Source organism: Camellia sinensis, chromosome 1 (assembly GCF_055761805.1).
Source record: "Camellia sinensis isolate YWXY chromosome 1, ASM5576180v1, whole genome shotgun sequence".
Lineage (NCBI taxonomy): Eukaryota > Viridiplantae > Streptophyta > Magnoliopsida > Ericales > Theaceae > Camellia > Camellia sinensis.
In genome coordinates this window covers 204,902,569-204,918,049 of record NC_138961.1, presented here as the reverse complement: position 1 = coordinate 204,918,049, position 15,481 = coordinate 204,902,569, and the positions used below count along the sequence as shown (strand labels likewise).

The window sequence follows — 15,481 nt, the reverse complement described above, 5'->3', positions numbered from 1 at the left end:
CAAATTAGCCCCTCTTACATTTGCCCCTTGCGTGTATGAGAAATTGTAATTTTCTCGGACATGCATAATTTCACCTTGTCAACCATGCTTCGCATTATGTCTTCAGAAATATTTGGTCTTGACAAAGTCTAAGGATAAAGTTGAGGATTCACCGTAATTTACAGATAAAATCAACAAGTAATATTAAAATAATAAAAATAAATAAATAAATATCTTTTTTTTTTTTTTTTTTTTTTTGCGCCATGTTTGGCCAACATATACACCTTCATGCTTTTGATCTCACAAAGAAAAACAAATCAAAATCTGAATATTTAAAGATCCACTCACCAAAAGAATTAAATTTCTCTTTCCAGGAAATGGTCAAACCCATATATTTATTTTTTTCTTTTGGTCTTATCTTGTACCTTTGCTTGGGCCACACAGCTTTTCTTTATCATTTTGATTCAAATGCCTTTTGAAGCCAAATAAACCCATTAAAGAAAATTCTTGCTGAAAGTCCAACCTCAATTCCTTAATTCCTTTAATCAACTTACATAAATTCAATTTGGCAGATTCCCAGAATATTCGGAGATCTATTGTGTATATCTGAAGGACCACCAATCACAAGACCACCAATCAAGAGGCAAAGAGCTTGTGCTTATCCCCTTTTTTTATTCTGAAATGTAACCAACCAGCAAAACTTTTACTTTTTTATTCTGAGAGGTCTAACATCCAAACCCATTTTCGTTTCTCACACTAAATTATTGAAGACCACTGTTTCTCCCTTTTTTGCAATTGGAAACCCATAAAATGCGTGGCACTTTCTATATATATAAATATATATATATATTTTGTGGAATATGTGAGGGACCACCGTAACCAAACTTTTTGCTCCAAAACGAACTTTATCTTCTCCAACAACCTGAGGGTCATCATATATATTTATATATACAGCCCTAGCGCTAGCATATTTGTAGCCATAATAATCAAACTTTTATGCTCCAAACAAAGGATAAAAGAAAACCTTGGCCCTATTCTCTTTCTGTCAAACTCTTTTTTCAGCCCATTATCTCTAACAAAGAAGACGAAGTCTGAATCTGTCTCTGAGTGCATTGCCAACCTGTCCCATCCTCGGCTGCTGCAGATGTCGCGATCCAAGCTGCTACCGACCTCTCTTTGCTGCAACTTTGCCTCCGGCATCGGCTGCCCAGCACCACCCACACACGTCGCCCGCTCAACGCGTCGTGTGTGGTCTTGCTTAGCGCAGTCCCAGCGATACTTTTCAGAGCTTGGACCACACAGATTTCGGTTTTTCTCGCAAACCCACTGGTTCTAATGGTGATTAATCAATGCCGACCACGTCGCCGACTCAACGCGGCGTCGGTCTGCCTAATTCCTTTCTCACCCACTGTTCGTGCAAGCTACACGTGCCGTTGCCGACCCGTTCTGACTGCCTTGGTCCATTTTGGTGCATGCTTCGGTCTATTTCTTCCTTCCACAGTGCTTACTCTGCCCATTTCTTTTATTTCTTCTACACTGCTTCAGATCTGTAAACTGTTTTTTGCCAAAACCCTCTTCTCATTCTTCTTATATTTTTAGATCTATTTAACTGGCTCTGATTATATACATTGGCACTTTTATTGATGGACTGGATATAGATAAATCTTCAAAACTGGGCTGTTGAATTTCACTGTTGATTTTGCAAGATAAAGAAAAAACCATGACATTGCACACCTCCTGATATTTATAACTTGAGCCCGTGGCTTGATAATTTTGATACAAGTAGAACTATTGAAAAATATTGAGCATTCACCGGTTGTCTCATGTGAATTTATTCATCGTCATCCTCATGAATATTGGAATAGTTACTGTTGAACTCTTGTTGCTGAATAATTGATTATTTGTAGAAAATAAGCCCTTGTGTGTTGCTTGTTGCTTTGACAGTCGAACTTGTGAGCTTGTCGTTACACATACTATTATTGATGTTGTCCCATTCTGATAATGCCTGAATCATGATCTGAAATTGATATGGTTTGTCTCATTTGTTGGCTTTGCTATTTCAGGCAAATGAATTCTTGATTGAAATCCACGACCTCGGGGCCCTTGGAACCCGCACTAATGAGAGCAAGGGCTGTTCCTCGGAAGTCCGAACAGAAGCAAGACTGTCCCTCGGGAGTCCGAAAGTAGCACACACCCTACTTTGGCAAGAAAGATTCCTCTGGAAGATAATCGAGTCTACCAAGCTTACACCAACAGAAGTAAAGACTGTCTCTCAGAAGTCCGAGCAGAAGTAAGGCTGTCCTTTAAAATTCCGAGCAGAAACGAGGCTGTCCCTCGGAAGTCCGAGTGGATGTGCACTTCTACTTCGGCAGCTAATGGAAGCAAAGGCTATCCCTCGGGAGTTCGAGTAAGAGTCCACTCTACTTTGAAAAGAAAGATCCTCGGAGCTCGTATTGATGAAATCAAGGGCTGTTCTTCGGACCCGCACTAATGAGAGCAAGAGTTGTCCCTCGGAAGGCTCTCCCTCAGAAGTCCTGTTCCAGCTCTGATCACTGTTGACTTCAACGGTTCCAACGCACACCACACACGTTCGCCCTCTCAACGCAACGTGTGTGGTTGCTGACTCTTCTGTGGTACCAGCGTTGCTTCCGGCTTCAATTTGTCCGACACCGACCACGCACGTTCGCCCACTCAACGCAACGTGTGTGGTCCTGCCAAGCCTAGCCCAGTCTTGTTGATTACAGTCTGTAAAGCCTCTCTGATTTCAGCTTATATTTCCAACATCGGCCTCGGATATCACCCCTCTTAACTGTGGCTTTCTCTTCCTCTTGTATATACATATATTTTGTGGTAGTTTTGTATATACATATATCAGAATTTATGATTCCAATGACACACATTATTCTTTTAACAGGTTAGAGATTGAAGCCGTGTGTACGTTGATTACTATTGCAGGGCCAAATTCAATCTGCTATTGAAGCCGTGTGTACATTGTTGGTTTCAACCCGCTGCTACTTCATCGCCAATCACTGTTGGCTTCTCTCTGCTGGTACTCCGCCATTGGCTTCAACTACTCCAACGCAGACCACGTACGTTGCCCCACTCAACGTGACGTGTGTGGTTGCCGACTTCCTCTGCGACATCCCCGTTGTCTTCATCTTCAACCATCCAGTGCTGACCACGCCGTTACCCATTCAACGTAACGTGCGTGGTTGCTCACTCTGTTGACTTCGGATTGTCCAACGCCACTCACACGCGTCGCCCTCTCAACCCATCGTGTGTGGTTCGGACTAGCACGGTTCAGCTTCAGTTTCCACTATCATTCATCTCTTTCTTGATCATTGCTGCCTTAATTCTGCTTCCTCAAATCTGTGGGTAAGTATATATATATAAAAATATATTTACAACTTGGTACAAACTTTTTTTTTTTTAATTGCTTTCTTGCCCCTTTCGATAAAAATATTTTATCTAGGACAATGCAATGAAATGATAAAATTTTTGCTGTTTGGCTATTTTGGCATTGTTTTCTCATTCTACTTGATAAAATATTTATTTCGAATGATATAATGGAAAGAACAATCATACGCACATGTTTATAAAAGCTGAAATATTCTCATTAGTTCTTCAACTTTCTTGACAAAAGTATAATAGATTCACTGCAAGTGATGGATAAAACGTACACCATAGAGAAAACCAGCTTCTTCATAACGTAAGGGAAATACAACTTTTAGACAAAGTAAGAAAATGAATTTCAACATAGATGAGTCCAACTATAGGTAGTAATGCTTGATAAACTTTGCATTGAGCGGACCAGTTCGGAAGCTATCTTCAACCCTTACAAGCTTGTAGTACCCGCTTGAGCTCGCCTGGACCACCTTGTAGGGCCCTTCCCATTTTGGAGAAAACTTGGGCAAAGGTTGTCCTCGCATGATTGGGTCTACAATCTTCCATACTAGATCACCTTCTTTGAACTTCCTTGGTACCACAGTCTGGTTATAGGCTCGGGCGATGGACTCATGATACCTTTCCATGACTTTTGCAGCTCTGTCATGCTTTTCCTCTAATGCTTCCAATCTGGTGGTTCGAGGCTCGAATACCATCCCCGAGGCGAGAGCCATTCGAGCAGATGGCGTTTCTAACTCTATAGGTAACACTGCCTCGGACCCATACACAAGGGAGTAAGGAGTTGCTTGAGTTGGCTTTCTCTTTGAAGTGCGATACGCCCATAGGGCTACTATCAACTGTTCGGGCCAAGTCCCCCCAAACTCATCCATCATCTTGCTCAGAATCCTTATCAGTATCTTGTTTGTGGCTTCCGCTTGCCCATTCCCTTTTGGATAGTAGGGTGTGGATTTGTGATGCTTCACTTGGTAAGTCTCTAGGAGGCTCTTCACATATTTGTTTATGAAGGGAGTGCCGTTATCCGAGAGGATGGTGTTTGGTACTCCAAACCGGCAAATGATATTCTCCTTGATGAAGTTCGCGACTGCAGGCCCCGTAGCGTTCTTCAGAGGAATTGCTTCGACCCACTTTGTACTCAATTCAGTGGCTGTGAGAATCCACTTGTACCCCTTAGAAGATGTGGAGATGGGCCCTATCAGATCAAAAGCCCAAGTATGGAACGGCCATGGCGTTCGGATACTATGTAGGTCTACGGCCGGAGCATGGATCAAATTTCCGTGTTTCTAACAAGTCTGGCACCTCTTCACGTGATGGGATGCATCTGACTCCATGGTCGGCCAGTAATACCCAAGGTGTATAAGCTGCTCGAACAGCCGAGCCCCTCCTTGATGTTCAATCTCGTGAGCTCTTCCGAGGACTAGATCTGACTCCTCCTTGGAGAGACACCTCAGGGGAGTGCCCTCAATACTTCTTCTGTAAAGCTTGTCCTGATCAAGAAAGTACCGCCTCGCTCTCCTCTTGAGGTGTGCAATGTCCCTCGGGCTCTCAGGCAGTGTTCCCTCTTTGAGATAGTCAATGTAGACTTGCCTCCAGTCAGGGGTATCAATTTCAAAGCAACTCTCATCCTCCCGGATGTATGACTGACACTTGGGGCATTCCTTCTGTAATTGATTCAAGTCCTTCTCCATCTCGGGCCAATAATAACGTTGTCTTTGGATTCTTCTGTATAGACTGATATCCCCATCCCCGCAAGACTTTTCATGGATCTGTTGTAGTCGGAAGCTCGCTTCTTGTTGGCCAACACACCGGGCTAGGAATCCGGTACCCCCTCGGAAGTAAAGTTCACCTTGAATAATTGTGAATTGGGCAAGCTTGGCCATAGTCAGTTTTCCAACTTTGCTTCTGAGTTGTTCGAGGACTTCACCTCTCCAGTCCTCCGGAAGGTCTTTGTCTTCGGGTATTATTGAAGGTTCTGTTCTCTTCTTGATAACAATTGTTGCCTCTTCCTCTGGAATGTCAACTCTTGCCCCTAATGTTGCGAGGGCATCTGAAAACTTGTTGTCGGAGCGAGGCACATGCTCTATTTCGACCTTCTGAAATTTGTCAAGAAGCCTTTGGACTGTTGTTCGATATGTGGCCAAGGCAGGCTCCTTTAAGACGAACTGTCCTGAAACTTGCTTCACTATCAGCTTTGAGTCCCCCCGGATCTGAATCTTCTTGATACTGTGCTTATCAGCTGCTATCAAGCCTAAAATAAGAGCCTCATACTCGGCTTCGTTATTCGAACAATGGAAATCCAGTTTATAAGATAAATATAACTTTTCCCCACTTTTGCTTATAAGGACTACCCCGGTTCCTCCTTTTCCTCCGGCTGCTGCTCCGTCAAAGCTCAATGTCCAAAAGCTTTCCTCGGAAGCCATAGCTGCATGCACCTCTCCTCTTAATTCTTCATTCACTGGTTCGTAGTCACCACTTGGAAATTGAGCAAGGAGATCAGCTAAGGCTTGGCTTTTGATTGTCTTGGGAGCTACACATGTGATTTCGAATTCACCCAGTGCTAACAACCATCTTGCCACCTTCCCGGTTAGAGTAGGCTTGCTGAGGAGGTATCGGATTGGATCACTTCTAGTAACAATCTGAATCTGATGTGCTAAGAAGTAATGTCTGAGCTTTTGGGCAGTGAATACCAAAGCTAAACAATGTCTCTCTACCGGAGTATATCGAACTTCTGCTCCTCGAATCTTCCGGCTGATATAATACACCGGGCGTTCTACTCCATCTACATCTTGGACCAATAATGCCCCTATGGACTTGGGGGTTGAAGTTAAGTACAACATTAGAGGCACCCCGGGCTGCGGGGCTATCATGGTCTGAGGCGAGGTCAAGGCCGCCTTGATTCTCTCGAAGGCCTTCTGGTGCTCCTGGTTCCACTCGAACTTGGCATCTCCTTTTAACAATGAACCGAAAGGGGCAGAGATCTCTGCAAGTGCTGGGATAAACCTCCGAATATAAGACACCTTCCCGAGGAACTTCTTTAACTCCTTCTGAGAATGCGGGGGAGGCATTGCTCTGATAGATTTGACCTTGTCTTCATCTGCCTCGATAACATGCCTATGTACAAGAAACCCGAGGAACTTCCCGGCCGTCACCCCGAAAGCACATTTGAGAGGATTCATCCTCATTTTGAATTTCTGGCATCTCTTGAATACCTTCTCAAGGTCTCGGAGATGGTCTTCTTCTTTCTTGGATTTCACCACTAGATCATCAACATAATCTTCCACCTCATGATGGATCATGTCATGAAAGATTGCAGTCATAGCCCTTTGGTAAGTTGCACCGGCATTCTTGAGTCCGAAAGGCATGACTGTATAGAAGAAGTTTCCGAGAGGTGTTCTAAAAGCAGTCTTTTCTGCGTCCTCTTCAGCCATCTTAATCTGATTGTATCCACTGAATCCATCCATGAATGAGAACATCTGGTGTCCCGAGGTAGTATCCACGAGGGTGTCGATGTGAGGAAGAGGGAATTCATCCTTCGGGCAAGATTTGTTCAAATCTCGAAAGTCTACACATACTATGATTTGGCCATTCTTCTTCTTTACTGGCACGATGTTTGCTAACCACGTGGGGTACTGTATTGGCCGGATGAAACCAACCTGTTGAAGTTTTTCAATCTCCTCCTTAATCTTCTCTTCGAGATCTGGATGATATTTTCGAGCAGCTTGCTTAATTGGCTTGGAGTTTGGGAACACATCAAGACAGTGGGAGACTAGGTCAGGATCTAGTCCGGGCATTTCCTTATATGACCAAGCAAACACATCTGAGTATCGGCCTATCAACTTTAACAACTGTTCCCGCTTCTCTGGGCTAAGGCTTGAACTTACGAATACCGGCCTCAGTGCATCTTGTCCATCACTCAGATCTATTTCAATAAGTTGTTCGGGCTGAGGCTTCGGCCCATCTTGCATACATTCTGGAGCCACTTCAGGCTTTATTACTATATCATTGTCAGGAGGCTCTTCATTTGACTCGGAGTCGGTGACTGAAGAAACCGACTCCCCGCACCTTCATAAATAGTACACCATCTTGCCTCCTTCTCGAACTTTCATCACCTTCCGAGGAATAGGCGGACTTTCTGGTCTAGACATTGCCCGCTTACTTGACTCTGCCATCGGCTCCTTGTCATCTTTGATATCCTCCCAACGAGGAATTTTGACCCCTCGAGGCTTAGAGGTGGTGGGAACTTCTTCGACAGCCAGTTCGGTGAAGTAGATGGCATCAGAATAATGAGCTTCATGGATCTCGAAAGGCCTTTCTGTAGCCTGAATTGTCACCGTCTTCTTTCCCCATTTAGCCTTAACACACTGATGATAACTTGATGGTACAGCCCCATATCTATGCATCCAGGTCCTCCCTAGAATGATGTGATAATTTGCCTCAGAATCGATAATATGGAACTTGGTGGCCGAGCGAATCTCTCCGACGGCTAAATCAACTGTTACGCATCCGATAGTAACTCTCCTTTCTCCACCGAAGCCAGTGATGACTATCGGCTGCTTCACAATGCGTTCTTCAGAGATTCTGGCCTTTTCTAGAGTAGCGCGAGTCATAATGTTGATAGAGGCTCCACTATCTAGAAAGGCCCTTTTGAACTCAACCCCGTTAATAAAAGCAGTCACATAAAGCGGGCGATTGTGAGAAAAAGGATACTTCCGATCAACCTCGGAGAAAGTAATGGCACTAGATTGCTCTTTTGCCTTCCTCGGGATAGATCCCTCAGTCGACATGCATTCCTCATGGTGTGCCTCGGCTATATTAATGATGGACTTGGTGATTTCTGTTCTTGCCTCCCTGGAAAGTCCAAGCTGGTCAAAGAACTGCTTGAACTTTACACAGTCTTGCAAGGTTTTGGCATAGTGATCCGGATCTTTTTCCACTCTTGGAGGCTCGTAGTTAACCATCTCCTCGGTCTCTTCAAAATAAGATGCCACATAAACATGGTGTTCTCCTCTTCTGTAGTACTCTGCTCCTCCTTCTGGATCAAAGGGATCTTCGCTATGAGTCATAAATGTTCTGCCCTCTGGATCGAGAGCACTTCCATAGTAAACTTGCTCACCCTCTGGCTCGAGGATGTCGTCCAGATAACAATCATCGTCATCAAGATTGGCGATAGCCTCGATCATCGGGCCTTCATAAGCTATCATAGCAACATTCTTGCCCTTGTCTCGGTGTTGAGGATATGGTTGTTCTCGGATGTCTTGAGTCCCTTGCTTTTTGAACCTCAACTCGTCTGCCTCGACTTTATCTCTGAAGATTTTCCTGAGAGTCCAACACTTCTCTGTCGGATGTTTCAATGTACGATGGTAGACACAGAATTCAGGGCTCTCACGGTCCTTTTTTGATGGCATTTCTTCAACATAAGGCAATTTTAGCTCTCCGTCAGCCACCCATTCCTTAACTAGAGCTTTCACTTCCTCGATTCCATATGGATAAGAAACATTCCCCTTTTCACCATTATATTGCTTTCTCCTCTGGCCTCTATGACCTCCTCCTTGTGAATTTCGGGTATCTGGGGCAGAGGCAGCAGCAACAATAGGTCCACGAGACGATTTGAAACTAGTCTTGTAACTGGCCTTAAATCCGGACTCCTGAGCCTGAGGAATGCTAATGTTCCGAGCTGCTTCCATTAATGCCGAGAAGGTGGGTAGCTTGTGATTAACTAGAAACATTTTGTACCTGCTCAATGCCCCTTCTAGACAGATTTGAACCAGATAACTCTCCTCAACTGCTTCATAACAATCTACGGCCTTGTCCTGAAACCTTTTGACGTAGTCAAGGATGTCTTCACTTTCTTGTTGCTTCTCTTTACACAATGTAAGTGTGGTCACCTTCTCCGCCACTTGAAAGAACTTGGAGTGGAATTTGTTAACCATTTCCTCCCAACTTCGGACAGAGTTTGGGGCCAAATTAACATACCAACTATATGCTCGGTCGGTGAGGGACTTAGAGAATTCTCTCAGTCGGAGGACGTGGTTTGAACCATGAATACCCAGAGTCTCGATGAATCGCACAACATGTTCTCGGGCATTTCCTTGTTTGCCGTCGAACTTGATGAACTTCGGCACTGTATACCCCTCAGGGTATGGATAGCTCAGCATCTCAATAGGGTAAGGCGGCTTGATGTCTGGATCAGGCAAAGAGGGTAAGGTCCTCTTGCCCCGTTCGAGATCGAACATGGCCTGCACATCGGCGAGAGTGAGAAACTGTTGAGGGAGAGAGTTTGATGGTGGTATTCCCAGGACTTGGCTTGTGGACCCGAAGACTGAACTAGGGGCGACTTGGCCATTCTGGTGCTGCGAATTCATCATTGGTGAGGACATTTGACGATATTGGCCATTAGCGCCTATAGACAAGCCAGTTGGTGATGGGACATTGAATTGAGGCCCGTAAAGTCCACCGTACGGCGCCGCTATACCGGGTTGTGCTTGCAGATTTGTTGTTGGCACCAAATGAGGCCCGCTTGGTGCTTGGGTAACATTTACTGGTGGCGTAACAAGATTAGGTACGGGCAGAGCTCCCTTTTGCGCCATCATGCTCCTTATGTTTTCCTGGACACCAACAGTCGCCGGAGCACCATTCATTACACCAGAGACTCCCCTAGTCACCATTGGATCTTGGCTTGGCACGCCATGGAGCCCGGGCATGGGCAAACTGCCGCCGCCTACTGTGGTTTGAGCATGTGTTACTGTGGCCGTGTTGCCATGAGCCATAGGCTGATTGGGGCCTACTTCTCCTTGGATTTGATTTTGTACTCCGGCGGGAATAACTCCACCACCAGTTTGATTTCCGTTTGGCGCCGGTGCAAAGTTAGAACTCATCACCAACATGGTGTGAGTGAGATTCTGAAGAGTGGTAAGAATCTCTTGCCGAGTATTCTGAAGTCCTTGAATGGCTTCAAGCAAAAGTGGTTGATCTGGAGCCATGGTTCTGTCATCACCACCATTAGAGGATCCTTGTTGGTGAACTTCATCTTCTCCCGCCATCCTTGTTGGAGTTGTATGGATTCCAGATCTCGTTGAGACCATTAACCAATCTGCCTCCCCAGTGGAGTCGCCAAAATGTAGGAGAGGGTTCGAGAAAGGAGTTGGAAAATTCGAAGATCTTCAAGATCCTTGAAGAACAACTTCGAATTCTCTAGAATATGATGAGAGGCTTAGATTCTTCAATAATCTCAACTTAGGAACACAAAAACAAAGGAGATGATGGAGATAAGAGATTGGGTGAAGAAGAAGGCAAAATGGCTAGAGAGAGAATAATGGCAAGGCTCTCCCAGGGATCTCCCACTTTCACTCTCAAGGTTGATAATGGAGAGGGGAAATTAGTTCTTTCCCAAGAGTTCAAAAATCTCCAAAATCCATCCCTTGTAAAGCTATGGGTGGGTGCTATTTATAGGCACCTCATGATGTAGGATGGAGCCCATGTGCAAGGCACATGGAGGATATTCTCTCTAACCACCTTGTCCGAGGAGGTGACCTCTCCGAGGAGGTGACTTCTCCGAGGATGAGAAAACCCCGAAGAGGAGATCAATCCCTCGGCGAACCCTTCTTCTTAGCCACACCTAACCAATGATCCCCAATCATCCCAAAGGGTCAGGGGTAGTCCCAGAGGACGTCCTGCCGCAAAATATTGCCGAGTCTCATGGACCCCCCGGGGTCGTGCCACCTCGACCCGAGTATAGGCTAGTTTAACCGAAGAGTGAATTTATCTCCACTCACCGTCCTCAGGATCGGGTCCTTTGTTCGGACTCCATTACGCCCATGGTTCTGGTACGTAGATCCCGGAAAGCTCCGAGCCCGCAAGTGTTCTGGGACTCATTAACGGAGCGACTTCTAGATTGCGTTTGAATCCGTTCGAAGCCAAGTGCGTCGGACCTCTAGGTTCGTGGATCCGAACCCTTTCGAGTCCGAGTGCCTCGGATCTCTAGGCTTGCTCAATACCTTTTCGAATCCGGGCTCGAGTAAGTCCCTAAGTTCGTGGATCCGAACCCTTTCGAGTCCGAGTGCCTCGAATCTCTAGGCTGGCTCAATACTCTTTCGAGTCCGGGCCCGAGTAAGTCTCTAAGTTCGTGGATCCGAACCCTTTCAAGGCTTAGAGCGATCCAGCCCGTTTGATGGCAATAAATCTGGGCCCACCGATTCTTGGACTTGCAATAAATTCGGGCCCACCAATCTTGGGCTATTGGGCCTAAATAATTTAGTGGGCTCAAATTAGCCCCTCTTACAAACATAAATTGAATAAATCAAAATACGAGAATCAAAATGGAACTGTGCGGATATTTTGAGAATCAAACAGTGTACATTTATATTTAACCCAAAACACTTGGTATAGTCCTCTAGATATACTATATATATATGTCTATTCTTTCCCATTTTGCCTATCACCTGAAACATACTGGTTCTTCTACAATGGTCTCTAACAATGGCTTCTTCGACCTGCACATGGACAACCTGTGCTTGAACTCCGGCATTGAAAACTCTTCAATATCATCAACATTCAGCTTGGGCACAGCTTCTTCTTGTTCCATCTTTTGTGGTTCCGGCAAGACCCTAATGTTTTTGGCGGCGGAGTTTGCCGTGAGGAACAAGGCCCCCATGTCAGCAGCAGTGACCATGGAATTGAGTCTCTTCATGGGAAACATCACGTAAACGTTGGCAATCTCGAGGTCTTCATCGGCGTTGAGAGCGGAGAATCTCCGACCTATTTGGAGAGACGTGGAGTTCACCACGAAGAAGTTGGGGGTCTCTAGCATGAGTTCCGCGGCTTTTACAGGTTGGTGGAATTGTTTGATTTCGCCTGATGGGAAGATTACTTTTGGGGCTCTGGAGTGTTTGCCTCCTGGGCCTGATAGGGTGCAAGAGATGTAGTTTCCCATATTAAGAGAGAAGAAGAAGAAGAAGAAGAAGAAGAAGAAGAAGAAAAAGACTGTCTTCAAAGTCAGTGGAAGAGAATTGAGAAGATGGTGTTTTAATAGAGAGAGAGAGAGAAGAGTTGGGATGAAACCTTGGAGGAGAGGAGGAGAAGGTATAAAGAGGAATTGGTAACAAGGATTGGAGAGAGAGGACTGTGCCTTCAAAGTTAGTGGGATGGAGATGTGGATGGGGGAGAGAGAGTTGTGCAAGTAAATATTGGGGGATTGGAAAAAGTCTGGTTTGGAATTCTAGAGAGAGAGAGAGAGAGAGAGGGAGAAAAAGTAAGAGTAGAAGATTCGAAGACAGTTGTGTTTGTACTGGGAGCGAAATGAGTGGAATGGGTGGGTTGACAACGTGCATTGTCTCCGAGTCCGCGTTCTGGTAAAGTCGGAAACTGATGATGAAAATTCATAAGCATTGCAACGAAATGGCGTGGAAATTATATCTAGTTGCTGTGTGGTTCTTATAATTTACATTTAGGAAAAATTATAAATAAATAAATCAGAGTTTGAGTTTGTAATTAAATAAATATTTTATTTTGTCAATTTAAATTCTAATTTTTTGATTTTTTTTAATCTAAACTATTCTCCTATTTTTGTGATGTAAAATTATTGAAAAATATATATTTTAGTCATTAAACTCAATAAAAATTGGTAGTTTAGATATTTTTCATACACTTGCATTGAATTTAATGACTAAAATATATATTTTTAAACAATTTTATTTAACGAAAATAATCAAATAATTTAGATTGAAAACAAATCAAAATATTGCAATTTAAATTGATAGAATTTAAAATTTAAGATTTATTTTGTTACATTATTCAAATCTTAAGTTTTTTTTGTAATTTCTTATTTAATTTATTATATGATTTTATGAATTATTATTATTTCCTATGTTAAATCCGTGTGGACCCATCCCCTCATACTCCGTTTTCATTGTTTATTCAACTTAGGAATCGGATTATACAAATAATTTTTATTTTTTATTTTTTAATTGCAAGCTTTGGTTGATAGGTTAGGATTATACAAATAATTTAATTTTAATTTTTTAATTGCAAGCTTGGTTGATAGAGATTTATCGACCAAAACCTAATCAAGATATTATCAGTACGCTCTGTGCTTGTGCTGGAATTAGGAAATGCTTCTTTATGCAAACATTATTATGTGACAACTTTATTCAGTTTTTAGAGCTTTAGATAATTATTGTGTGATTTTTTTTCCCCTAGATGGATATTTCATTTTATTTTTTTTTAAACTTGGACACTACTAATATTTTTTTTATGAAAAATATTAATTAAAACAAATAACTTGCAATAATATAATAACACAACAAATCAATATATGGCGCTGTTTAGGAAGAGGTGGTTTAGGCTAATATAGCCTCCAAAACAAAAATAGCCTAAAAGCCTCCAAATCAAAAGGTTTTCAAAAAAAAAATAAAAAAAATTAGGCCGCCAGTGGTGGTCACTGTGACAGTGGTAGGCTGTCACAGTGACAGTGGTAGGCTGTCACAGTGACAGGTAGTAGAATTACAATTTTGCCCCTATTGATTTACTTTGAAAAATGTGAGAATAGGGATAAAATTGTCATTTTAATTGCAAACATTATTTCAACACATTTTTCAATACACCAAGTTTTGACAGTTTTGAGCCATTTGAGCCACACTTTTCGTGGCCCTCAAACATTTTTCAATAAAAATCTATCCCATCTTCCTAAACACAAAAACTAAAATAGCCTACTAAAATAGTTAAAAAGCTAAAAAACTTCTAAAATAATCACTTCCCAAACGAGGCCTATATATCAAAATAACTTAACAATGTAACAAACATTACTATGGCACTACATATAATGTCAAAATTTATACAAGTAAAGACACAAAGTCGAGAGATATGAGACATATACACTTAAGTTAATCTAACAATCTAGTGTCATCAAATTGTCCATATTTTATGTGTATATTTAATATATTTATAGTCCGCCTGTGATAGCAATATGTTAGACTTTTAGATTTTGCACTCGAATTTTTATTTTTAAATTGAATTATTTTAATGTAAATTTGACAATTTTGGCATAAATCCTACCCAATAAATACTCTTTCAAACCATAAATCCTACCCAATAAATACTCTTTCAAACCATGTATATTAAAATTGTTGGAAAGAGGCGGTGGTGGGGATGGGGGGCGGTGGTGGGTGTCAGTCAGCTGAGTTTGTCGCGCTGACAATGGGGGCAGCTCATCATCTATTATATTGCCAGCCGCGTCATCACTCTGACTCATATCTTTTTGTTCCACAGTTCCGATCGATCAATCGATAGAGTATATGTATATGTATATCAAATCAACTATGTTTCATCTTTCTGTGCAATACTAAATTCTCAAACCTTGATGTTTGGTATTTTAGTTTGTTTTTTAATGTTTTTTAGTTATTTTAACCGAATTAAAAAAGTTATCTTTGGAATGATAGTTGATTTGATAGTTGTAAGAGAAAATGTAAAATGATTATAGTTTGAATATGATATTTTGTTTATTTTTATTGGCTATTTTAACCTCCAACCCATTTTCCAAATTTGATAATTGCATTTTTAATTTATATATTTTTTATTTTTAATAATTTTTTTAAATTAAAATTTTTTATTAGCCTCAAACCCTTAAAAATTAAAAGAAAAAAAAGAAAGAAGAGTATTCATTTTTTTATATTTTTGAAAATTTACTAAAGATAGGAAAAACTCAAATGACAATTTTTAAAAAAAAAATTAAAATTTTTTCTAAACTAGACTAGATGAGTTTGAAAAGTTAAACTTTTGGGTTAATTATACTTTTTACTTTCTTAGTTTGATCTAAATTACTTTAGTCCTTATATAGTTTTAATTTGAATAATTTGGTCATTACCCTTTAAATTTAGTTTTAATTTAGTCCTTCCATGTAAATTTTTGTTAATTTTATTTACGTGTACATCTTAAAAAACTAACAAGTGTTCCAAAATTGTTAATATTAATCTCAAATTTAGACCGAAGAACCAAATTAAAATCTTAAAAAATCGAAAATCGTCCCAAAATTGTTATTTTAACCTCCAATTTAGATGAAATTACCAAATTAAAACTAGACTTAGAGTATAGGGATTAAATTATTCAA

The 15,481-nt window shown here is 41.8% G+C and overlaps 1 protein-coding gene and 1 long non-coding RNA gene across 3 annotated transcripts; one reads left to right on the top strand and one right to left on the bottom strand.

Annotated features, from left to right (window-relative positions):
* Positions 1 to 851: 851 nt before the first annotated feature.
* On the top strand, positions 852 to 3,491 carry LOC145801850 (uncharacterized). 2 transcript variants are annotated; one of them, XR_014343515.1, is made up of 2 exons: positions 852 to 1,459; positions 2,043 to 3,491. It is a non-coding gene; the product is annotated as an uncharacterized LOC145801850 (long non-coding RNA). The 2 variants fall into 2 exon arrangements; XR_014343516.1 differs by having other exon boundaries at positions 852 to 1,479.
* Positions 3,492 to 11,815: 8,324 nt separating this feature from the next.
* LOC145822331 (uncharacterized) lies at positions 11,816 to 12,310 on the bottom strand. Its single transcript, XM_082919068.1, has one exon. It carries the CDS (start codon positions 12,308 to 12,310, stop codon positions 11,816 to 11,818), a length of 495 nt encoding a protein of 164 aa, XP_082775194.1.
* Positions 12,311 to 15,481: the final 3,171 nt, after the last annotated feature.